General features: G+C 38.4%; 1 protein-coding gene across 1 annotated transcript in view; it reads left to right on the top strand.

Moving 5' to 3' along the window:
* Window positions 1-285: 285 nt before the first annotated feature.
* SHANK2 (SH3 and multiple ankyrin repeat domains 2) overlaps window positions 286-27,299 on the top strand; it is a gene marked incomplete at its 5' end in the record, with an annotated part of 750,291 nt that continues 723,277 nt past the window's right edge. Inside the window, one exon of the mRNA XM_044082082.1 lies at window positions 286-457. Coding sequence (XP_043938017.1) covers window positions 286-457 — 172 coding nt within the window. The remainder of the gene's footprint in view (window positions 458-27,299) is intronic.

Below are 27,299 nucleotides of genomic sequence, written 5' to 3'. Positions count from 1 at the left end.
GTTCTAGTAAAGCATGCAGCATGTGTTTTGATTTTGGATGCTGTGGAACATTTTTTTGATTTTTCCCTTACATTTAAAACAAAGAAAAGCACGTGTCTGTCTTACTGGAAGCAGATGTGTAATAATGTGCATGTTCTCAGAGGATGATAGACAGTGAGACAGAGCTCTTAAAACTAAATTAGCTTGTTCTTCCTAGTGTCTTACCTCAGGGGAATGCAATAATTTTTTTTTAATTCACTTGAATATCAATGTCTTCTTTTCAAAATGTGTCATTTCCATTTTTAATTCACGTGCTACATAGGCTTTCTTTATCTATTGCAGGTTAACAATGAAAATGTAGTTAAGGTTGGTCACAGGCAAGTGGTGAACATGATTCGACAGGGGGGCAACCACCTAGTTCTGAAGGTTGTCACGGTAACCAGAAATCTGGATCCAGATGACACTGCGAGGAAGAAAGGTATATTTTTTCCTCTTTCCCTCTCTCTCTCTCTACTATTAGAGCTGATATTTATTTTTAATTAATGATATCTCTGCTTTTCCCTGTTTGAGAATTTTAAATTGTACTGTAGTAAGCCTTTTATTTTTGAGGAGAACAGTTGCCAGTCAGCTATATTTCACACTATGGGTATAATTTTCAGCACATTATTTTTTGTTTAGTTTTATAAAAAAAAGACAAAGCAGAAGTGTTCTGGAAAGATTAGTCTCTTCTTGAATGTGTCTCCACCATAGGGCATCACTTGCTCCTCAGTGTTGCAGATAAGTGTAGCACAGATTGTAATATTTTGATAGTGTGTCTGCACTGCTTATATTTCCAGTGGACGGCAGGCATCCATTGAAGGTGTGGGTGTGCTTCTCAACTCCCACGTCTTTTGTTCTCTTACTGAAGAAAGCACCTCTTGTAGATTTGTAAGGTAAGTGCTGTTTTTATTTTGTTTTATTGCTTCTTTTTGGTTAGTTGCTTTTGCCTTTTAGTTTAGTCTCATTAGCATGCAGTGTCAAAACAGCAGGAATCATTTAAGACACTTTAAGCTTCTCCTTTTCAGTGCATTGTCCCTGCTGGAGTAGGAAAAACTGAACTTTTGTGATTTTTGCCATCATCTGTTTGAAAGTGTGACTGTAAGTATGTATGAAAACATAGATTTCTGGAAAGTGGATGAAATATTCTCATCTACCAAAAAGTAATAGAGTAAGGCATTATGAATAAAATTCATCCTGCAGAGAGAAAGCTTTTGTTGTGTGACTAAGAACAGGAAGCTTTTGATCATAAAATATAGTGTATGGTATTTATTCTTTGACTTGAAGAAAGATGTTTATGGTTCCAGGAGGAAATTTCAGAATATTAATTGGCACGAGGAGTCAAAGGCGCAGCTCTATTTTTATTTTTTATTTATTTTAATTTAAGGGATGGCTTGCAAATATAGTGGTTATAGTTCAGATGTAGTCTTATGACATTTTTTATAATGAGCTATGTTTTATCAGTATTCACAGAGATTCTTTTTAAATACTATTTGATAATATTGGGCCCCTGTAGTTGAAGCATTGTGCAGTTGTCCCACAAATGTAACAAAGATTTGTGTGTGACATTGATCATAATGACACTGCACCATAAGTAAGGAAAACTAGAGTGCATTCACTATATCTTTGTCTGATCATGCGTGTGAATGAAAGGCATGTACTTTGTTAAACGTATACAAGAAACCAGCATTACCCCATTATAAATTTGGTCAAATGGTATCAAAAAGGCAACAGAAATGGTAAGGTCAGGTTCACAGTCCGTCTCTCCAGCTCTTGTGGACAGCAGATTAATGAAAGCCTGTATCCTCTAACAGAATCTGACATTCTTAACGAAGAGCAAAAATCCTAAGTCCATTTTCTGACCTGTTTCTCAAAATATCCTCCATAGTTCTTACCAGGCCATGGTCACTGTGTCCTGTGTCAAGGATGAAACATTGTGATAGACTGAGAAAATAACCATTTATTTTATAGGACGTGGTTTTATGATCAAAACAAAAGTATTTTGAATAACTTAGACAAGAGACTTCCAGAAAACTTAAATTATGAACAGTGGGATAACTACAAGACAGAACTCTGAAGAAAATTTGTGTCATCTTTTCATAATAAACCTGAATCTCTACTATTGGAAATAACATGCTTACTTTATGATAACAGACTTCATAAATGACCAGACTCATTTTGAGATATGCATTTTAAACTAAATAAGAATGTTTTTCACCTGTTATGATAACCCTCAATTATGTATGGTCTTATAACTGTACATAATCAAAATATGCTGGTCTGGGTATGGAAAAGTAGTCATTTTCTTGCTGTGATAAAGATAAGCTATTTTTATGTATTGCATAAGGCTAGAGTTCACAGATGTACTAGAAGTCTAGTAGCTTGTTTGCATTAACAGTAACTCATTATGAATGTCCTATTGCAGTCCCATTTGGGCCACTGGATCTTGGTTTCAGTTACATCTTGAAAAGATTAGCATGTGGCATGGAATTAATTTTTCTAGATATAACTTTTAGAAGGTTTATTATGCAACTGTATAAATTATTATTTATAATTATTATTGTAGAGTTTTATTGCAGAACAGGGCAGACCGTTAAAGTTAGAATTATCCATACAAGCTAATGTATCATTACAGGAAAACATAAATAAACTGTTTCTATCAGCAAGGAAAGCTCAAAATGTGTGCGATTCTGGGGGCCTTCCTTTAGCACATTAATCTACTCACTAGCCATAGCCAGGATGTTTTGAATTTCGTTCTACCTTCTAGAATGCATCCTTCCTTTCCCCACAGGTACAGCCTTCTAAACTTCTCCAGAAAGCCATTTAATACATGATTTATCTACAATCCATGCTAAGCATGCCATTTTGTAATATATCACTGCAGAAATATTTGTGAATTTATCTCACCTGAGTAAACATGTAAAGTAGAATGCCGTTACCATCTTGATTAGCGAGTAGAACTAATAGCATTTATCTTCTTTAAGCCTTGGTGTTGTGGTATTGGCCATTAGAGTCAAATTAGTCAGTCAAAGTGGAACCATTGCTTGTTCTCATGAATGTCATGAGTAGCAGTCAAGGACAAAAATGGACTTGAGATACCAACTGCATCATGTCTGGGATGACTGCAGGTTTGTGTGCCTAATCCATACTGAAACAGATTATGAGGTGACATTCTACTTATTGGCACAGCTTTCTGAGCGATAAATGGTTCATTGAGGGGGGCTTCTAGTCCTTGGCAGATTCCCCACTGCACCAATAGCTGTGGCAGGCATTCTAGTATGAAATAAAATAATCACCTAAATCTCATTTCAGGGGCATACTGCAAGCATAGATATTGGAAATCCAAAAATCATAAACATAAGGGTGGTATTTTGTCTTTCCCCCCCACTTTTTACCTTATATTGTATCCTCACTTGTGCTTTAGAAAAAAAAAAAACTATTACTTCATCCTCCCCAGTTAATGCAGTTTTGCTCCAGAGTTCCTTTCGACATTATTACCTTACTATTTCTGTTCTGCACTCGGGATAGTATTATTAAGTCCAGTATTCAAGCACTAACAGATGTCTTCCTGATAATCAGTACTTTCACGATATTCTGTTCTACAAAATGTTGGTGCAATAAGATGTCAGTGCATGATAAAACATTTCCACATCGGAAAAGAGGGCACCTAATTTGTCTTCCTCTCCTTCTGATTTTGCCCTGTAGTACCCTATCCCCATCTTACACCAGTAATAACTACAGCAAGACTACCCAGTACTGCCGTAAAACAGAGTTGTTGTATTCTAAATTCTTAATACTGCCTACCTTCTAAAGAATTCTGTCCTGCTTTTCAATCCATATCACCAGTGCTGTACTAAGTATCTGGGTGCCTTAACTTCCAGAGATCAGCCCTTGTCTGACCTTGTATTCATCATATACATCTGCTTATTTTTCTAGTCGTGATCTCCTGTTCTGAGCTGTTTACATCGCACCGCCATTTTGTTCATTATCTTTATACAGTTCATAGATACATTTTAGTTTGTGCAGTCCCTTAAATATAGTTGTTAGTTTGCCTACAACATAAACAAAGTACAACAGTAGGGTAGACCTTTGCCTCTAATTCTGTGGATGATCTAATCTTCTGTTTTTGCTAAATTATAAAAATGCTTCCCATTATTAATAATCCATTATTAATAATAACCTCACTAACAGTCTCCATATCTCCTGGAAAGTGTTTCCCCTGCATGCGATCATCTCAACGTCACTTGGATGTAGTGTCTTAAAGTCTTTATGTACTAATGAATATGTTATCTCTGTTTATTCATTCATTGAAAACATGAATCCATGTTTCCAAGGCTAACTGCTTTCTCTTCTGTGGCTATGTCTGCCACAGTCAGTCATGTAGTCAAGAGTTTTGTAATTTTATACCAATTTTTGTACACCAAGTATAGTGCCTTCTAGAACCCAGCCAAACTACCCAATCTCAGACAGTGCATGTTGGTGGAAAACATGCTTTTTAGTACAGGTAATTCTGCTAAGAAGTGTGTCCTACAATTAAGCAAAAAAAATATGTATTTGATGGAGGACATTCTGAATAAGCAGCGGTAACCTTGAAGGCACAAACAGGACCTACGAACCTAAACAAAGCTTGAAAAGCACACACTATAATGTGTTCTGAGCCTGCCTAGATGTGCCATTGACTATAGTTTGTTTTAATGACTTGCACCAGCATCAAACACTATGCAGTTTAGCATTTACCATAAAGTGGCAATTTTATAGATGACATGACTTTTTTAACAAATTATATTATTCAAAGTTGGGATATATTTGTGCAGGCCATCCTCCAGTGATTCATATTATATTTAACTACCTGAAAATCTGTAATTTGTACTTCATAACATTTCATTATTGATGAATTTTAACTTTGGGTATAACTAATTGCCTGAGAATTCAAATGGCTTCACATACAGTTAGCTGTTTCATCCATATATATTAGGTGGTATGATTGCCTGCACACTTTGTTTGAAATTATTAACTTCACTAATTCCTAAATCTTGGTTTGTCAGTATCTAGTCACCAAGCAGGGAAATACAAATATAAAAATATTGTATACAAAGTATCATCTTTACCTTGTCCTGTTTCTAAGGTGTCTACCAGTGATGTTGACATTATTCTAAAGCACATCTGCTTCAGTTACATACTTCTGAGCAATGTGTTTTGGGAAAAATATTTACTTTCCAGTGAAAAACAGGAAAATGTCAGAGGTGTAATAATTCATATATTTTTCACTTATTCACTGCTTTGTGGCTGCAAAATGGATTATATGATTTATCAGGAGGTGCAACATTCTTGCCCTTTCAAAGCATAAAGCAGTTTTGAGTGTTTAAAAAAAAAATAAAAAAAAAATGCCAGAGGCAAACAAATGTCCCAGGAAATATACATGCTTCTGATGAAGTCTTGTACTCAGGATGAAAGAAAGTACAGTAAGAACCAATCAGCACAAATAGCACATTTAATCACAATAAAAATGTAAAGGAACCCTCCTAAGAAATGAGATAGAAAAGGTTACATAGAAATCCATCAAGATATTTCATGTTATTTGGCAAATGCAACAAAATGTTTGTTTGTGTCTTTCGGCTTTTCCCAGTTAGGGGTCGCCACAGCGGAACTCCGGTCTGCTAATGATTGGTAGTTGATTTTTACATGCCGAGTTACCAGCTCTGACGCACAACCTTCAACGAAGGTACGCCCATTCACGCATGTCTCCACGCAGAAGACGGTCTAGCTGAGAATCGAACCGGACAGCGTCTTACTGTGAGGCGACAACGCTACCACAGCACCACCACCTAAATGCAACAAAATAACTAACAAAAATAGATCAAAATCAAATCCTATAAGCTCTAAGTGTCAAAATACTGCTTATGCTTAATTTATCATTCAAAATTAGGGTTCGGTCACATTAAATTTTATCTATCATTCAAACTCAGTGGTTGGTGGCATTGAGTTTATCATATAAACCCAGGGAGTTCTGAGTTTTGAGTGTTCAATACTTTGTGATTCTTTGAACGGTTATGTGCATTGACGAATAAATCAGCATATTTAAGTCGTAGACACATCTGCACTGTTCACACATTACTGGAGATGGATTTGCATTTCATGTGAAAGATTTTGGGGTTCTTTTTTTTCAAGTTTTGGATGTACAGAGCAGTAGGGTTTTTTGGGGCTACTTCTCATTTGTTGGTGCTGTGTGGTTATTTTATACCTGCCACATAGTGTTTCTCCAATTATTGGAAAACAGTTATTTCAAGACAAACTAAAGAGGGGTTATACTGTGTGCTGACCATACTCCAGTCTTACATCAGTAAACAAATTCTTTTCTTAATAAAAATAACTCTGTTTTTCTGTGCAGTTGTTGTCTAAGCTATAAACTCCAGTCATGTATCTTACCCTTCTGCAGGGTATACTAAAACTGGGAGCTTGACTTCATTTTCTTATACACTTTGTACACATTCTCATCATTAAGGATGACTGTGCTTAATTTGACTGAAACATTGGAAGATATTTTGGAATAAATTACTCTTGTTCCGCTATAATTTTCAATGAACATCTTGTATCTGATGTTATAAGTTCTGATATATAAAAAAGAAATCTTATTGATCTAAACTTGCAGCAATGCTGTTTTGTCAAAGGAAGATCATGTCTCCTTAGTTTAGTAAGTTTCTTTGAGAAAGTCACTAAAACCATAGATAATGGCCTTTGACATCATTTGCAGAGCTGAACTTTTTAATCGGCTTATAGGCCTAAGTATAGACCCATACATTGTAAAATGGAGAGCAATCTGACTGACAAATAGAAATCATATTATTGAAATAACTGATAGTACATCAGAAAACAAAAAAGTTGATTAATGGCATTTCTCAGGGTTCAGTAGTGGACCCTTTCTTTTCAGCATCTACTTCTTGGGTCTCCAAACCACTAACCAAGACATAAGGATCGCTAAATTTGTCCAGTGACTGCAAACTGTGTGTATGTATTTGATATTGTGCTAATATAGCAAGGGATTAACTAAATGAATCAATGTAGTTTTAGAAGGAGGCTTAAATTAACTGCAAAGCAGTGTAGCATTGTTAACTTTGGTAAACAAATTTTAAAAGCAGCTTAGTATACTGACAGCACCCTGCCCCAGGCTGATATGGTCATCAAAGATCTTAGCAGCTACATAGAGAATAGTTAGGCTATTTTTCTTTCTAGCCCAATTAATTAGTTTTGACCTGGATGATACCTACCTTTAGCTATCATTCCTTTACACTCTGCCACGATCAGACCAGTAAGAAAGTATCATGTCACTTTTGTTTATGCATCTATCTAGTGCATCACAGAGAAAGACTCCATGTTTCTAACTAAAAAGATCATTTGACTAAGAGCACTGATGCTCTCTTCCTGTTTTCTGTCTCTCAAAGCCATTAGTGCAGCAATTTATGTCTAGTATTTTGTGCTGTTACACCTCCACAAAACAAATACCCAAATTAAGATTTTAATCTCCATCATCAAATACATAACACAGTCTTTTGGGACAGATTTTTCACTCTGTGCTTCTGTGGAATAATCTTCTCTTAAATATAAAACAGGGTGATATATATTTATTTATTGATTTTGCTAGTTGTGTGAGTGGATTGATAATGGACCCTTTTCAGTAACTATCCAGGCTAACATGAAATAAACAGAAACTCTACAATGTGTAAGTGCAAACATAACACATATATAACACAAAGCTGAAAATATGCAATTATTTTGCAGATGTTGGACACTTATAAATGCAAAAAAAGTTTGTTTTTGGCATTACAGTAGGATCACACTATATATCATATATGTATATTTATACGACTCAAAAGTAAAAAATATAGCACTAATCCAGAGTATTGTTTGAACAGAATGGCCTGAATATAAGAATTTAATTAGTCAGCATCTCTAACACATTTGCTTTCATATTTAATATTCAGGAGGGGCCTTCTGTGCCAAGTCGGCATCTCTTCCTTGTGCTTATGTGGGTATTCTCTTGGTGCTCCAGTTTTCTCCCACATTCCAAACATGTGCAGTAGGTGGATTGGGCACACTAAAAATCTCACAAGTGTGAGTGCTTATGCATATTCATGTATGTGTTTATGGTATGGAAGAACAACTGTGGCAGGGCAAGCCACTCGGCAATATGAACATTGGCTGTAGTTTATTACTGTTGAAGTGACACCAAAAATCCTTTTGCAAAAATGGGAAAAAATGCATGGATGGATAGATAGATAGATAGATAGATAGATAGATAGATAGATAGATAGATAGATAGATAGACAGATAGATAGATGGATGGATGGATGTTCCTTTAATTTTCTTTTGAACTGACTGAGATTTTCTAACATATCACTAGGTGGGTTGCAAATTGGCTTAAAGATAGAACCCACAGTGAGAAAGTAGTGGACTCCAAGTCAGACTGCTGACCAGTCACGAGTGGAGTCCCACAGGGATCAGTCCTGAGTACTCTCCTGTTTGGCATCTACTTCCCGGAAGTCTAGGTCAACACAGATGGACTCTGGCTGACCAAGTTCGCAGACGACTGCAAGCTGGGAGTCATTATTAACTCCCCAAGTGATGTAGACATCCTACAGAAAGCCTCACTGAGACCAATGACTGGTGTCGAAACCATGGCCTTAAGCTTAATGCCAAAAAAATGCGTCATCAGCCCACTGAACACTGAAGTTGTTATAAGAGATCTGGGGACACAGGTTGACAGCAACTTCTCCTTCAACCACCACATTGTCAATGTGGTCAGAAAGTCTTTCTATGTGGCACATCTCATTACTAAGGGTTTTGCATCCAGGAAGAAGGAGGTCATTATGTCTTTCTACTCTTCCCTCATTAGACCACTCATCGAGTATAATGCCCCATTTGGCATGTACTTCACTAGACACATGCAACAGCTGGAAAGGCCACAAAAGTACCTCATGAAGAGGTTCCTAGGCCTTAAACACATGTCCTACATGGACAGACTAAAAAAACTCCAGATATTCTCTGTCTCATATCATCTACTAAGAGGCGATCTCTGCTTGACTTACAAAGCCATGTCTGACCCAGCTCTGTTAAAAATGCTACATCTAAAGAAATCCAAATCCCTCCACACCACATGCTCCAGAGACCTCAACTTCATTAACACAATCAACAGAACATGTTGGAGGGGCAGGTATATAACCCAGAGACTGCCCATGCTCTGGAATAGACTTCTCATATATGTCAAGCAGAGCACCTCACTGGCCCTCTTCAAGAGAAATCTTGAAGAGTGGATGAGAAATAGAAAGTTCATCCCAGGGATCACTGCAGTGGGTCTACTTGGCATGTACTTCACTAGACACTGGCTGACCAAGTTCGCAGACGACTGCAAGCTGGGAGTCATTATTAACTCCCCAAGTGATGTAGACATCCTACAGAAAGCGTCACTGAGACCAATGACTGGTGTCGAAACCATGGCCTTAAGCTTAATGCCTGAGAACTAACGTTGGGCAGCACGATGCCAGGGCACTTCTATGGGCCAGCTTGTAAAGGATCCAAGGCCATTAGCCTAGTTACACACCTATGAACATAGTGATTTCGCTTTTCAATGTATTAGATATGCCTTAGCTTTCTTTAAGGCAAACCTTGATGAATGAATAGAAATCCATAAATTCATCCAAGGCATGACTTGTTTGCCCATCTGGAGGCATCAGGTGCTCTTTGAGGGGCGGATAATGTTAAGATGACTATGGTCCATGGACTGTCTTTGCTTTATAAACTTTAGAAAGCCATGAATATCTTCAGGATTAAATCTGTTGTGCTCCTTGGAGTTAAATGAGGACCAACCTCTTTTAATCTGATGCAGCCCTTTTACTGATCTTACTTTTTTTGTAAGGTTGCTTTTGTGAATAATCTCTTATTCTTCCATCTGCACATGGCTAACATACAAATTCCTCCCTTACTTTGAATTGTACTGACTCTTTTCTGGCAGTATATTGCAAAGGGTTGAGACTGTGAAAGTCGTAATAAACGGTGCTTATGAAACAGCCATAGCTATCTGTGTTTGTTTTCGAAACACCTTCAAATGACCACTACATTTAAAACCCTTTTTAGCAATACTTAGACAAACACATTTCACAACTTGGAACAACTTTAAAGTCCACAAATCATATGAAAGCTTTTATACAATGCATGCATACAGTTATGTACCACAATTTATATGTTTATGCAATTTCCTTTTCCCTCATGTTCAACACTTTATACTTTAAAATTACTTGCAGAAGAAAAGTATCAGGTTATGTCATGACAGACATGCAGAGAGAAGATTTTTTTAAATATTTTAATAATTCTTTGTGCAGTTCTTGGCAGTTATGTGTCATAGCCAGATTTATTTCCCTCTGAAGTACTGCTACTGCTTAGAACATCACTTACCCTTCTAGGTAAAAAATCAAACTCAGAAAAATCAGAGGACGGTTTTACAAATGAGAAGTGTCTTGTTAACATATACTTCTAATTACTCACTGATGATATCTGATATATAATGTCTTGCAGAAAGTATGGCCCAGAGCTAAGTAAAGGTGAGAATTTGCCCTGACTCCTCTCATGCTGTATTCCATTGATAATTATTCACAATAGTAAAGTGGGCCTTAAATAAATATTTTGGTAACTGTACAAGCATTTGAGTCTTGTTTATTTAAGAGACCATTTCTTCAAAAATCATTTTCAAGCCCTGAGGTTGTGCAACCTAATAGAATGTTGTATTAAGTAAGGGAGTTCAAGGACTAAAGCCTCCCAGCATGCAGATGTGGATGGCTTTGTACTCAAGCCATCCTTTATCCTGAGTCCCTTATGTGACATTTTTAACATCAGAAAAGTATGAAACAGTCCTTGGTTCACCTGGACCAAGCCACCTTAGAATATGTATTACTGTGATGTTTTCTTATCTACTATAAAATAATCCAACAAGTGTAGAAAGGAGCGACGCTGATCTCTTTGGCACAAAAACCAAAAACTGTATGTATAACAGAGTATTCAAGTCCAAAACAAAAGTGGTAATCCAGTAATGTCCAGGCAAGTGAACCACAAACACTAGTGGCTTAAAATCTTTATTCCATCAGATAAGCACTTTTGCTGCTAAGATTTTAAGCCACTAGTGTTTGTGGTTCACTTGCTTGGACATTACTGGATTACCACTTTTGTTTGGGACTTGAATACTCTGTTATAATACAGTTTTTGGTTTTTGTGCCAAAGAGATCAGCGTCGCTCCTTTCTACACTTGTTGGATTTTTTATATTTGCTTTTTGAATAGGAGCATTTACCTGGCAGGAGGCTGTACCCTTTTTTATTACTATAAAATAATATTGTGTGAAAATCCTTACTACTCTAACATCTTGAAATTTATACAATGTCAGTCTTTATTTTGATGTCACCTGGTTGTTTATCTTGCAGCTATAGGTCATCTAATTTTTAGTATTTTTCCTTTCTTGTATATACTTTTGTATCATTGTGTGTGTGTATATATATATATATATATATATATATATATATGTATATATATATATATATATATATATATATATATATATATATATATATATATATATATATGTTTACCTTTACATAGCCAAAAATCACTTGTGTGATTGCTCGTATGAGCGAATCGTAAGTACAAAACACAAAAACCGAGATAGTTTCCAGTGTTCAAAAATCAGCAAATTGAAAAGCAGATTCACTGATTTTCGTACACAAATCTTGAATACTAAGTTTAATGAAGTGTAATACAGGGGGACAAGCCCCCCTGCACCCCCCACACCCCCTACTTTAATATACTAACTCCAAGATCGCACTATAATGGGGAAAGGGTCCATTTTCCGATCCCCACTATAGTGCAATCCGCACCCAAAATGCCGAATCTGCAATAAGCGAATGTCATTGTATATATATATATATATATATATATATATATATATATATATATATATATATCTTTGTATGTATTTCAGTCTTCTCCCCAGGCCTCCACTGAAAATGGGTTCTCAGTGGCCCAATTGACTTTCCCTGTAAACAAAATGCAAATAGATAGATAAATAAATAAATGCATTTGTTAAAGTGCATCATATCCACAGATGAATTTGTGAAGCTTAAGAGACCAGTTGGTGAAATATTCCCTTCACTTCTAACCTGTTTTCTAAATGGAAACAAAAAATGTTTTTCTATACATGCAACTTTATTAAAAGAGGAATTAGCCACTGCTACGAATCCTATTTGATGACCCATACCAGGAATTTAAATTCACACAAACAAACAAATGAATGAGACTAACTGGGTTGAGTACCTAACACCAGTGCATTCCCAGTCAATGGAATAAGCTAAAGGTCAAACAAAGTACTGCTTTGACTACTTTTAAGACGACTCTTCATGATTGGATGCGTAGACACAAATATACACCAGGGTTGTCCTGTGCATAACCCTGTGCAGCCGTGCTCAATATGGTAGGAGAGCACTATTAAATGCTTGTAGAAGGCTGCTTGAAGTTTGAAATGTGTCTGCTTAAAGGGGTACTTGACTAGGCATCCTATGATCCCCATGATTTTGAAGGGGTATTTGGCTAGGCATCTTATGATCCCTATGATTTTAAAGGGGTATTTGGCTAGGCATCTTATGATTCCCATGATTTTAAAGGGGTGTTTGTCTAGGCATCTTATGGTCTCCATGATTTTAAAGGTGTATTTGGCTAGGCATCCTATGATCCCCATGATTTTAAAGGGGTATTTGGCTAGGTATCTTATGATCCCCATGATTTTAAAGGGATATTTGGCTAGGCATCTTATGATCCCCATGATTTTAAAGGGTATTTGGCTAGGCATCTTATGATCCCCATGATTTTAAAGGGGTATTTGGCTAGGCATCTCATGATCCCCATGATTTTAAAGGGGTATTTGGCTAGGCATCTTATGATCCCCATGATTTTAAAGGGGTATTTGGCTAGGCATCTTATGATCCCCAGGATCACTTGCCGGGTTTTGTTCTTGTGTTCCTATATATTATATTTCCAGTTAGCCGCTGTTTAATTTTTCAGTAAGGAAAAACACCAAAGGATAACCAACCCAAAATAAATTCTGTAACATAAAAAATGTTGAATGCTAATAAAATACACAGTGGCTGTGCACTGACACAACTTTCTGAATGTCTATAAAATATAATGAACTAGGAGCTGAGAATCTGTGTAATAAAAACACTTAACCTCATTTGGAATTTAGCTTCTGATGAGTCAGTTTCATGGAAAAAGGATGTTATTTATTTATTTATTTAAATTTTTGCTCCAATTCTTTCCTGCTTATATCTCTTAGGAAAGAGTTGGGTTTGCTGTCTAAGCAGTAAAATGATGTCACTATGTAAAGTGAATGATTAGGCCCTTCTATCAGTGCAATGTTCCTAGCAGGTGACTGCTTTCCTTCGCTTCCACAGTTTTCTATAAATAGGATGCACATGGGATATATAAGCAGGCAAAAGCCACATTACCTCTCCTTCCTCAGTTTTATCCCTAGCCTACAACACAGGCTGATGCACTTGCTTTTTAGAGCCATTTCCTAACCTAGCACTCCTAATTTAAGGAATAAGACAGCCAGCCAAGTCTGTTCTTCTGTTTTTGCTAATCCATACTGCTTGAGGAACAAGCCAGATCCATTCTTTCTAAGATATGTTCAAAAAATAATTTTTAAACAGTTTCCTACAGTTTATGCCACACAGAGAGCATGTCAATTTAGATAAAAAGCAAAAAAAAAAAAAATACCTCTAATTGTAAAATATAGCAGACTGCTTGCTATATTTGTAGCTTATGCAACACACATGTAGTGATAAAGCACTGCATCACTTCAGTCCACATCACTGTCATTTATGAATGGGTGTAATGCACTGAAGACCTGATCGTGCCTGGTATCACTTGGTGCCCAGGGTGGCTGTCATCCTATAACTCACCCTAGCTATTTTAGTGCACAAAACAGAAAGCCATTTTTTTTTCTTACAGAAAAAAATGCATTATTCTTGCCATCAGAAGACCAGTTTTAAATGTCACAAGTAGATAGTAGGCAGGCTGCTCAGTTGTTGTCCGGTAATGTGATAGTTGAAATGGTGGCAACTGCAGTTGGAAAACAATAAATAAAAGAATGGCTAAAAGGCAGAAACATATAAAGCAATGGGTAAGGAGGCACAAGTAGGATTGTGTTTGGAAAAAGAGTATGAAAGAAAGAAAGATAAAAATGTAGAAGCATAAAAAGACAAAGGAATGAGGAAGAGTAGATGGGAAGATAGTATGGGGATATTCAAGAAGAAGAAGGTACAGATATTTTTCTGAAGCTTTTGTAGTTTTAAGAGCTATACATTATATGCTAGTCTGTATAATTTATACAGCTGCACATTATACATTAATCTATAAAATGTATAGAGCTGTACATTATACATTAGTCTACATAATGTATAGAGCTGCACATTATATGTTAATCTTTAGAATATATAGGCAGTACATTCTACATTAGTCGATATGTAGCAAAACCACGAGCAGACTTACAGTTTCTAGAAGAACTAGATGACCATGGCTATATGACTGACCCTCACAACAGGGAAAGAACAAGCTGTAAAGCTCTCTGCCAAGAAGAATGAATGAGTCAGCTCTACGGTCAGAGGATGATGGGTGCAAAGAAAAAACAGTGATGTCTAGAAAGCAAGACACTTAAGACATCCTTTGTGTACTTCTGGGGGGATCAGATGAAATGAGTCATAGTGGGTAACAAGATCTTGATATTTGATATGAGAATCCATGTAATAAAAACACATGACAGTACCCATAATGTGTGTTCCAAATTGCCACTAAATGCACGTGTCCCATGTTTACCACAGTTTTTAGAACCTTGTTGAGATGAGTGTAAAAGAAGCAGTCAAATGGTGCCCTGCACTCCCTAATGCTAGGCGGTAATACTTGCTAAACAATGTATCTGATGAAGCTCAAATGAATGAGTGAAAGCGCTTATCTGACCTGCAGTGGAATTAAAGTTGGATTTTAACCTGAGGATTTTGCCTTTCATTTGGATTTTAACCTGAGGATTTTGCCTTTCATTTCTACTTGTGACTCTACATCAGCCTAGTTGCTCCTTTTGGTTTCTTAAATGTATGTATTGTGTTCATTTATTTGCACATACATCACAGTGTCATGATAATGACAGCATAAGTGATGTGGAAGACTGGCATGCCACTGGCTGACAGGAATTTTGCAATCTTTACTTCACAATAACTGATTTAATATTTCGTTTTGTGGTGTTTTTATCTTATTGCTATCAATGCACATTATTCACAAAGTTTCAAAGAACTGACTGCTTTGAACCACTGAAAGGTACCATACTTGCTCATGATTCATTTGTTTATTTGTGTATCTGCTATTTTGACCTTTGCTGACTGTATCTGGATCCTTCTGTATTGTAGTTTTGTTTAGTACTGAACTAGTTTTAAATGCCGTGGGAATATTTCCCATGTTAGGCTACATCCTCAGACCCATAAATGCCGTGGGAATATTTCCCATGTTAGACTACATCCTCAGACCCATAATTGCCGTGGGAATATTTCCCATATTAGGCTACATCCTCAGACCCATAAATGCTGTGGGAATATTTCGCATGTTAGGCTACATCCTCAGACCCATAAATGCTGTGGGAATATTTCCCATGTTAGACTACATCCTCAGACCCATAATTGCCGTGGGAATATTTCCCATATTAGGCTACATCCTCAGACCCATAAATGCTGTGGGAATATTTCGCATGTTAGGCTACATCCTCAGACCCATAAATGCTGTGGGAATATTTCCCATGTTAGGCTACATCCTCAGACCCATAAATGCTGTGGGAATATTTCCCATGTTAGACTACATCCTCAGACCCATAAATGCCGTGGGAATATTTCGCATGTTAGGCTACATCCTCAGACCCATAAATGCCGTAGGAATATTTCCCTTGTTAGGCTACATCCTCAGACCCATAAATGCCGTAGGAATATTTCCCATGTTAGGCTACATCCTCAGACCCATAATTGCCGTGGGAATATTTCCCATATTAGGCTACATCCTCAGACCCATAAATGCTGTGGGAATATTTCGCATGTTAGGCTACATCCTCAGACCCATAAATGCCGTGGGAATATTTCCCATGTTAGACTACATCCTCAGACCCATAATTGCCGTGGGAATATTTCCCATATTAGGCTACATCCTCAGACCCATAAATGCTGTGGGAATATTTCGCATGTTAGGCTACATCCTCAGACCCATAAATGCTGTGGGAATATTTCCCATGTTAGGCTACATCCTCAGACCCATAAATGCTGTGGGAATATTTCCCATGTTAGACTACATCCTCAGACCCATAAATGCCGTGGGAATATTTAGCATGTTAGGCTACATCCTCAGACCCATAAATGCCGTAGGAATATTTCCCTTGTTAGGCTACATCCTCAGACCCATAAATGCCGTAGGAATATTTCCCATGTTAGGCTACATCCTCAGACCCATAAATGCCGTAGGAATATTTCCCTTGTTAGGCTACATCCTCAGACCCATAAATGCCATGGGAATATTTCCCATATTAGGCTACATCCTCAGACCCATAAATGCCGTGGGAATATCTCCCATATTAGGCTACATCCTCAGACCTATAAATGCCGTGGGAATATTTCCCATGTTGGACTACATCCTCAGACCCATAAATGCGGTGGGAATATTTCCCATGTTAGGCTACATCCTCAGACCCATGCTTTGATACAGCTCATTATACTTTACCAAGTGGGCTGAAGTAATGTGCACAGAAGCAAAAAGTGAGTTTGTAATCACTTATGGCAGCATTAAAACTATTTCAGTATTATGAACATTTAATTATATGGAGTTTTTTCATGTTTGTGGGTGTGTGTGTGTGTGTGTGTGTGTATATATATATATATATATATATATATATATATGTATATATATATATATATATATATATATATATATATATATATATAGACACATGCATGCATGTATGTAGGTTTACTATCATTTTAGGGGGTCACAACAATGTCAAATTGCTAAATAACATGACCAGAAGATTGCAAGATGAGAACACTGAGGACTACTTGTCCCCCTTCTGGACCCATGCATGTTAGCACTTGTTTCTGTATCCACACAGGTCAGGTGATTCGATGTTCCACATTATTCAAACAGGTGGTCCTTGACATTGTCATCTTTCGACCTTCTGTTCATGCTATTTAGATGCAGCAGTGTTCCATGCACATCCTTTAATAAGTACCCAAATTTAGAGTTTCTGTACAGAAAAGTTACAATTGTTCACAACAATGCATTACGGGTTCACTATGATTAATCCTGTGCTATTTAGTTGACAAACAAGTAATCTATAACAAAATGCCTAAAGCCTCTGGAGGCTGTAGTGCAAAAACAGTGACATTCAGAAATATGCACAATACACAAGACAGTTATTTTTTTAAAGAAGGGAAACCCGCCTGTATGTCGTGATATAGGGGCAAACTCTTATACCCTTGATCTATAAAAAGATAGAGGGAAAAGACAGAAGAAAAAGTAAAATTAGCTTTCTTCCTCTTATCTGACTACACAACACAGTCAGTTTGAGCCCTTGGCAGTTGAAATTTTGTGAAATGCTGGCTACAAGAAAGTTGTGACCTTCTTGTTTTGACATTTGAAAATTTGTTGTTCCAAGCTGCAATAAGAGGGAGAGAGAAAGAGACCTGTATCTTGGTATCATTGGTTCATAGGTAGGTACAAGGCTATCTGCCCGAAGGCATTTATAAGCCTAGCCGGAATTGTGTTGGCTTTCACAACCCCCTTAGATTAGTTCCCTGTGCCGCTGTCCAGCAGAGCCATTGAAGTGATCCCCGGGGTAAACTTTCTATTTCCCATCCACTCGTCAAGGTTTCTCTGGAAGAGTGCTAGCAAGGAGCTCTGCCTAATGTAGATTGGAATCTTGTTCCAGGAGCATGGGAAGTCTCTGGGACAGGAATCTATCCCTCCAGCACGTCCTATTTATTGTTGTGGTGAGGTTTAGATCCCTAGAGTGTGTGGTACGAGGGGATATGTTTTTCTTTAGGTGGAGAATGTCCATCAATTCTGGGTTGGACATGGCCTTGTATGTCAGGCATAGATCACCTCTAAGTAGGCGGTATACAACCAAGTTCAGCTGGAGTTTCTTCAGTTGAGCTGCATAGGGCATCCGTTTGATGCCAGTGATCCTCTTGGTGAGGTACTTCAGTGGTCTTTCCAGCTGTTGCAGGTGTCTTGTAAGGTACATCCCAAATGGGGTGTTGTACTCTATGATGGTTGATGCGTAGAGGGGCACAATGACCTCTTTTGATCTGGATGCAAACCCTTTTGTGATTAGGTGGGCCACATAGAAGGATTTTCTAATCACTTTGGCAATGTGATTATCAAAGGAGAGATTACTATCTACTTGGGTCCCCAGATCCCCTATTACGTCTTCCATATTTAGGGGGCTGCCACCTATGTGGTAGTTTGTGGGTACTTTGTTTTTTCCAAAGGGGATGACTATGCACTTTTTGGCATTTAGCTTGAGACCATAGTTTTGACACCAGGTATCTGTCTCAGTGAGACCCTTTTGGAGGATGTCTGTGTCAGCCAGAGAGTCAGTTATAGCCCCTAGTTTGCGAACTTGGTCAGCCATAGACCTACTGTTCTTGCCTGTACCTCTGAGAAGTATATGCCGAACAGGAGGGGTCCTAGGACTGAGTCCTGGGGAATGCCACTTGTAACCGGTTTAGAGTCAGACCTAGCTCCTGCAACTCTTACCATGTGGGTTCTGTCCGTGAGCTAGTTGGCAACCCATCTTGTGACTTAGGGGTTTATGTTCAGTCTGGTGAGCTTGTCTATAATACCAGAATGGGGAATGGTGTCAAAGGCCTTTGCTAGGTGTAGGTAGGCTGTGTGGACCACCTTTCCCTCATCTATAGCCTTGTTAACTGTCTCAAAGAAGTCCACCAGGTTTAGGAGGCATGATCTGCCCTTAACAAAGCCGATCTGCGTAGGGTCCAACGTTTGGAGGTTCCCAGTGTCTCTGTTAATGAGATCCATGATGATGCGCTCCATAGCCTTGCAGACCAAACTAGTCAGGCTTATAGGGCGATAGTTCTCGGGGTCTGTTGTGTCCCCACCTTTGTGGAGCGGAATAACCATTGTTGTGTGCCACTCTATGGGCACTTAGCCTGTGGAGAGGCTGAGTTTGAACAGTGTGTTTAGGTGAGGGGTTAGTTCTCCTTTGAGCTCATGTAGGACGCAGCCTGGGACACCGTCCGGTCCCATTGATGCTGTGTTTTTAGCTTTGGAGAGGGCTGTTTTAACCTGAGTATCTGTGATTTCAGGGGACTACATTCTTCCGGTATGGTTATGGGCCCCTTTGGGGGTGAGGGGGGGTGAAGTTTGCACTGAACCTGTCTGCCAGGATGTTGGCGATATCGGTCAAGTTCAGTGTATTTTGTGCCATTCTGCACTAACTCTGAGCAGATCTGAGAATTGCCACTTAGATTCTTGACATAGCTAAAGAATGCCTTGTGGTTATCTTTGGAGTCCTTGGCGATTTTTCTTTTGAAGCTTGCCTTAGATGATTTTATGAGGGATCGTAGTTTCTTGCTGATACTGATCAGGGATGTCTTCCCTTCTTGGGATTTTACTCTTTCCTGTACTAGTTTCCTCCTTCTATTCTATAGCTTGTTTATGGCAGTGGTTCACCAGACTGGTTTCCTTTTCTTGGAGGAGTGAGTCTTGGTTTTGCTTGGGATAGCATGATTCATGCATTCTTGTAAGTGCCCGTAGAGTGCATAAGTAAAGGATTTTGCAGCTTGGGCAGCATTATCCTTTAGCATGGGGGCTTTGAAACGTTCAACCTCGGTCTTTAGCAAAGTGAAGTTTGCTATTGAAAAGTTCTTCACAGTGGTTTCTTTGACCGGGGGTGGGGGCAGAATGTGGGTATCCACAGTGATTGGTTTATGGTCAGATCTAACCAGCGAGGGGTTGTCCTCTGGTGTGGAACACCAGTCACCCATGTTAGTGATGACCAGGTCCGATATGTTGTCACCTCTGGTGGGGGTGTTGACCAGTTGATCCAGAGCATTTAAGTTTATAAATTCTAGGAAATGTTGGGCAAGGGAGTTACTACTTGAGTAATTCTCCCAGTTAATGCTTGGGTAATTGAAATCACCTAATATCAGGGTGTTTGGTAGGACCTTTATGTTTTCCAGTGTTTCCAGAAATGCGGAATGGTGGTCCTGGGACATGGTGGGTGATCTATAGCAAGCTACACTTTGAATTGCAGTTTTGCCCATTATTAGTTGCAAATGGATGATCTCTGAAGCATCGTGCTGTGCCACTAACCTGGAGGTGTGGGTATCCTAAATGAATATGGATACTCCCACACCTTTTGTATTTCGGTCCGGGTTTTGTGGCCGAAATGTATAGTATGAGTTGTAACCTGGTAGTGCTGGGGTACTGTCTGGAGACTTAAACCAGGTTTCTGTTACTGCACAAATATCAATGTTCTCCATACTGAGGAGTGCCTCGAGTGCATGCATTTTGAGGTTTAGACTTCTGGCACTGAGCAGCATTACCCTCAGTTTTTTATTACTTGTGCTATTTACAGTGGTGGGTTTGTCTTTTGAGCCTTGCCTAAAAAAGGCACTATGGGGGTGGCAAGAGCCCTGGCCAGTATTTGAAAGCCTAAGGGTGATAGGTGCAAGCCATCTCTAGCAAAGCAGCGTAGCTTCTCGAGCATGTCATCCCAGGCTGACAGACACTGGATCCCCTTTGAATGACACCAGAAGCTTAGACAATTGTTGAAACTGATCATTTTTTCTTTATATTGTGGTATCATTCTTGGTGAGGGCAGGATGCTACTCAACATCAGGGTCATACCGGCCTGGGCTATGTGATCAGAGAGCTCTTCCATGACTCTTTTCATGTAGTCCATGGCGGTACGGCTCAGGTCATTCACACCAACATGGACAATGCCAGAGTCGTATTTGTACTTGTTCTGGAGTGACCTGAGTGCTTGTGTTATGTTCATAGGTTTGTATAAGGCTATTAGCCCTAGGGCCTATACAAGCCAAGCTATAACAATTCCCTGGCTATTACTTCACTGGTCCCCTGTCTAACAGGGCTATTAAAGTGACCCCTGGGGTGAATTTCCTATCTCCCATCCAATTGTCAAGGTTCTTTTTGAAGAGGGCCAAAGAGGGGCTCAGCTTGACATGTATGCGCAGTCTATTCTAGAGTAAGGGGAGTCTCTGGGTCAGAAACCTATCCCTCCAGCATGTTTTGTTCATTGTGATGACCAAGTTTAAATCCCTGGAGCATGTGGCTCTGAGTGATTGGGATTTCTTTAAGTGTAACATGTCCAACAGCTCTGAGTTTGACATGGCCTTGTAAGTTAAGTAGAGATCGCCTCTGAGCAGGTGATATGCGACAGAGTATAGCTGGAGTTTTTTTAGATGGTCAGCATAGGGCATCTGCTTTAGGCTTGTGATTCTTTTAGTGAGGTATTTCTATGGCCTTTCCAGTTGTTGCAGATGTCTTGTGAGGCTCATACCAAACGAGGCATTGTACTCTATAATGGGTCTAATGAAGGATGAGTACAGTGGGACAATGACCTCCTTTTTTTCTGGATAAAAAATGTGGTGGATCCTGGCACTTGACAGTCAGCTAACAGTAATCTTCTTCTTGTTCAGCCTAGTGAGTGGGACGTCAGTGTGCCTGACTATAGAGTCACCTCTTACTAGTGAGTTGGGTATGTTATTTTGCCTTAATGGCTGTGATTGCATTGCACACTGGTTTTGTGAAGTATGTGTTTCATGGTTTGTGTTGGGGGGGGGTGGAGATTGCTTGGGTATCTGCTTTGGAGGTCTCTGTTGCTTTTGCATATTTTTATTTAGAGCCTCCGAGTAGGATTTCAATCAGAAAAAACACTTTAGATGCACAGAAATGGCTGCCACAATTGAGCGTGTAGCCTACAACAGTTAAACAGGTAATTTATACACAAAAACAACTTTGTTAAAGTGCAGGCAGTAAAATAAGTGCAGTATGTAGCCGAAACAAGCTTTTTAAATCACAGAAACTCTAAAAAATCGTTGTTTTAGGTGGAATTGCCTAAATGCAGCAAGAAAATGCAGAAAAATGATTTTTAATCACTCCAAAGTCTCTCTCTTGTCTCTCTGCTGCTGTAGAACTCTGCAGGGCGCCAGGCAGGAGCTTGCTGAGCTGTATACAAGCGCAAAAATCTCACAAATGCGGGTTTTATAGCAGGAAAATGAAAGAGAGAGAAATTAGCCCAAAATGGCCAATAAACTACTAATTTCTGGGCAGAAACCACTCCTCCAGTGACATATAGTGTGCTCAAAGCTCCCTTCTCTCACAGGTGAACACAGAAACTTCCTTCTATCCAAGTAAGGTATGGGCAAACACAGAAACTTGTAACACAGCCCTGAATTCAGCACTAACTTGAAAACTGGACTTATAAAGACTAGCTTAGAAAGGCAGGAAAACAAGTTTTTTTTTCAGAAAATAAATTAGCTACAATAAAAAAAACACTTTTGATGCACAGAAATGGCTATAACACTTGAGTGTGTAGCCTACCACAGTTAAACAGGTAATTTAAACACAAAAAATGACTTTGTTAAAGTGCAGGCATTAAAATAAGTACAATATGTAGCTGAAACAAGCTTTTTAAATCATAGAAACTCTAAAAATCGGCATTTTATCTACATATATGTACCATCTAAATTCTAAAATGTTGTACATATCACATGCTTTTCCAAAAGTATCATTTCAGCAGTACATGAAAACTGGGCAGCCAAGTGCTCCGGATTGTGCTGAACGCTCCGCATTTGTGTTTGATTAAACCCGCTGCTCCGAATTTTGCAGCCGTTGCTCCGCTTAAGTGCTTTTGTCCATTTCGTTTATAAAACTACAGGTAAAACAAGTTTACCGGTTAAGCACTTTTGTCTGTGTAATTATACAGACAAAAGTGCTTAACCGGTAAACTTGTTTTGGTACCTCATCCAGCAGAATTGCGGCGTGTGTAATAGAGAGCTGTGTAGTTGAAAGGCTCACTTATTTGTAGCTCTAAGTTGAGGAGAGAGGGAAAAAAAGCCCTCTTGGAAGGGGGTGAAGGTTTTTGAATTCAGACTGATAAAAAAGGGGTTCTGCTTTCTAAATAATAGCAGCAAACCAATTGTTACAAATATTACTGCTTGCTGCATTCTAAGTACCGGTCATGGAGCACTGAAGGAGTAAGTGCTTCAGCAGGGATTAAACTGCAATAGTTTATATAATGACTGGATGCTGGTACTGCGCTACAGTCGGATCATTTGCTACCCCCTTTGCCTCATTGTAGCTGTGGTCTGGGCATGAGTAAGAGGTTTGGCAATACAAGATTGTGCTATTTTTATGAAGTTAAAGTACAGCTTGTTAAATGTTGCCCCTGAAGTTGTGGTTGGCTTTAAAGGCTGAGATTGTTTCTTTGACAATAAACTCTTTAAAATAGAATACAGGGCACTACTCAGCCATAGGACAGAGTTGTGAATGAGGGTGTTGTCATTAAATCTTTGTGAAGAGAGATATGGGATGGAATTAAGTTTGCCAGAATAGTAATTGTTTCTAATAGAAAGTTTCTAAAGGAAGGTGTAAATGTAGCTATTTTTTTTTGGCCCCAGTGGCTGGGTTAAAGGTCATGTGCTTTTGTATCTGTGATCTGCCCAGTTGGCAGTTTTACAGTTTTCTAGAAGTATTTAGGAGAAGATGACTGCCTATTTTCTTTTATGTAGATGAGCTTAGCAGAATTAATTGCAGTTCTATTTTTTTCCTGAGACCGAGAAATATTAGGTGCAAGGTTTCATTGAATTTTTTCCATCGTCTCCATGCCCTGTCTTTGTTCCCTAAATGTTAGTCTCATTTGTGGATCGCTCTGTTGAGTCTGTCTGCTATCATGTTGGATTTTCCAGGGATGTGCATTGCTATCAGAAAGTGTTGGGAGAAGGTCGCCCACTGCCATTCTCTCAGGGCCTCCCGACAAAGCGGGTAAGACCTGGTTCCTCCTTGTTTATTTATGTACCACATATACAAAGTGCACATGACTTTTATTTGCATGGAATTCTGGAATGTAGAGAGGGTTGTCAGCACAAAATAGTAGAAAGGGGACAGTATTTTAAAGGTGGCATTCACATTCCTATATATTTTGGTTGAAAGGCCATGGTCGTGGTACGCTTTTCGTGCAGTGTGAAAATAGGGTGTTCCACATTTTGACTATTTGTCACACATTGCAATGGTCTGTGTTCCACATTGGCCTCTTAGCAGGTTGAGCCCTATGCTTGAAAAAAAACACAACATCTCAGACCTGCCTTTGGCTCTATCCTTCGATTTTTAGTTGGCACATCTATTATTCTTGTGGTCTTACTAACACCATTTGCTTTCTATGCAGCTTTTCATACCTCTCAACCTCTTAAAGCAAGAAATCTGGACAAAGCCATAAATAGCAGTGGGACAAAGGCTCAAAAATAGGGGCAATTTTTAAATATTGCTCCTACAAACTTAGAAGGTTGATAGAACAGCAGGTTTTGCATTAACATGAATTTTCTGAAGAGTCTGAAGCCTGAAACTCAAATGTTTGTCATTATTTTCTGACTTCAGGCTTTAGTGAATCGACAAAGATTTGCCAGAAAACCACAATTTTATGAAAAATGGACTAAAAATATGAGGCACAAAGCTGGATATTATGCGGAAGTCTGTACAGTTGAGAGGTGCGCAGCTTTTAGGCAGCTCTGATGTACAAGTATTCTCATTTCCTTTTGGAATATGTATTCAAAACTTTGTGGAATGTAAAGTGATTAATTCCTCACTAAAGCAAGGGATGCACTGATTTCTAAACAGTCCATTGTAGCATCAGGAATGCTTCTCAGGCTCATTTATTCATTATTGTTGTAGCTGGATGTTTACTTGAAAACCCCTGCTGAATTGATTTCAGACTGCATTTAAAATATGCTACTTTCAGTAAAAGTGAGTCACATTAAATAGTTTTATCTGCACATATAATTAAACAGAACATGCTAGGAAAGTTAATTAAACATTCTTTTATTAGCAGAGAAAAAAATGTTACTGAGAGTCTGTGTGGTAGCCTTGAAGCAGGTGCTAGGCAACGTGAAATAAATAGGCAGCCACACAAAGCTTTGTACAGCTTTGAAATTTAAAACAAATCGTATGTATTTCACTATGATGATAGTAAAATGGACTATACTGATATTTAATATGTCTTCGTTGCATACAAGCAGAAACGCAGGTAATTTCACAGTGAATTATAAAGCCTGTGGCAACAGACTGAACAAATAAACATTTCAACACTACTACTTAGATTCCTAGTTGATAAACACAATTAGCTGTTTTAAGATTTCTAGTGCAGAATACATTTTAACACATTTTGGGACAGAATTTACAGGTGAGTCCTTTATATTTTTTCTGTTGGCATTTCAGCAAAACCAAAGCTTTTTTAACATTAATTGCTAAAATATTAATAAACAGAATTTTATTGCAATGTCGATTGAACTCTGTAAACTGGAGTTTAGTCTTTGAAAGATTGCAGGGGTGTTTCTCCACTTGAATTTTTCTGTTTACTGTAACTGACACATTGCTTTGTTGCTTGACATGTCTTATTTACTGTAACTGTATGATTTACTAATATGTACTTCCTTTGCTGTGAGTTACTTATTTCATTTTTTACTTGTTCTTCAGATAAAAAATCTACTTTTCATTCTTTTTCTTTACACCACAAATCCAGAGGCTGAATTTACTGAATTCGTCATTAACCCAGGGGAGTATATAAAAGGGAAAGCAAGTTGTTCTTGCACAATAGAATCTAGCCAGGTATCAGTAACTAATGGATGGGTTATCAATTAAAATTGTTTTTTATTTACTGAATTGAAGTACTGCTGACCATTTTGCCATTTTCTTAATAAGGTCAGCTGACTTGATATAGTGACAGTAGGAACAAGCGGTTTACTAAACCAGTATATAAGCATACATGTGTACTCTATGTTACATATGAACTACAGAAGAAAGCCATTCAGACAGCATTGCAGGTGTTAAGAACATCATTCTCAGGAAAATCCAAAGACTGGAATAAAACTAGTCTCTTCAGCTTCATCAATAACTTTTAACAGAACCCTCACTATGGAAAAGGGTCCATTTCTGTCACAATATTAAATACCCAAAATATATGAGAATTTATAAAAAATAAGCTGGAGATCTTTTGGAAGGTGTTTCTTTGCAAGGTGGAATAGAGCAGAATGAGGGTTTATTTCAGCCATGTGACTGATATCCCATGCCACAGCATGCTGCACTATTTCTGTGATGGATACGTCTTGGTCAGCTCATATCTTTAATGGAAAAAATGGGCAGGATTGAGGCAGTCTTCCAAATGGTTAGCAGACAAAGGGCAGAAAAAAGTTGAACAAATGCATAGCTGCTAGATGACAACAAAACATACATTCTGTCTAGCTTAGTATAATTTTACAAGTATTTATGTATCTATAATAGATAGGAATGGGATTTGTTAACAGCTGATCCTAAGGTGCCTAGAACTGGCACATGGAGCAAAAAATGTGGGGTGATACTGTGTACTTGGGAGGTAAATCCCCATCTACAGCCTGATACTTTGGAGAAACGTAATGTTGGTTTAAAGGCTGAGGAGGGGTTGGCATTGGGTCCCCTTGTAGTTGACAGCCCTGACAAAGCTAACGGCTGTTGAAAAGAAGGGTGATGACTGATTCAGGAGAAGAATCACATGATGAGCAATGGGAATGAGAAGAAATGTAGGAGATGTAATCATGGAAGCAATCTTTGGGCCATGAGGTACCTATATTCTGGCTGAAAAGGAAAGGGAACGTAGCAGAAGTTTGCCTGATACAGAAAGTGAAGACACCAGTGATGAAAGGGAATACCCTATAAAACTGAACACCAGCAATTCAATAGGATTAATGGATTACATTGAAGGAACAACTGCTCAGAAACAAACTTGACGTAATGTAGTCCATAACTTGTGAAATTACACTGAGAATTACAAGTATAGAACTGACTATGGAAATGTAAACTTAAGCTGTTTGGCATCATATTCAAAAGCAGCATGGAAGCACAACAGGGAAAAGGGGGTAGGTGAAGAGGTGAAATG

The sequence above is a fragment of the Protopterus annectens genome, chromosome 9.part0, assembly GCF_019279795.1.
Source record: "Protopterus annectens isolate FY-2018-M chromosome 9.part0, PAN1.0, whole genome shotgun sequence".
Classification (NCBI taxonomy): Eukaryota; Metazoa; Chordata; order Ceratodontiformes; family Protopteridae; genus Protopterus; species Protopterus annectens.
Note: the sequence above shows the minus strand (reverse complement) of the source record. Positions and strands in the feature narration are given on the sequence as shown.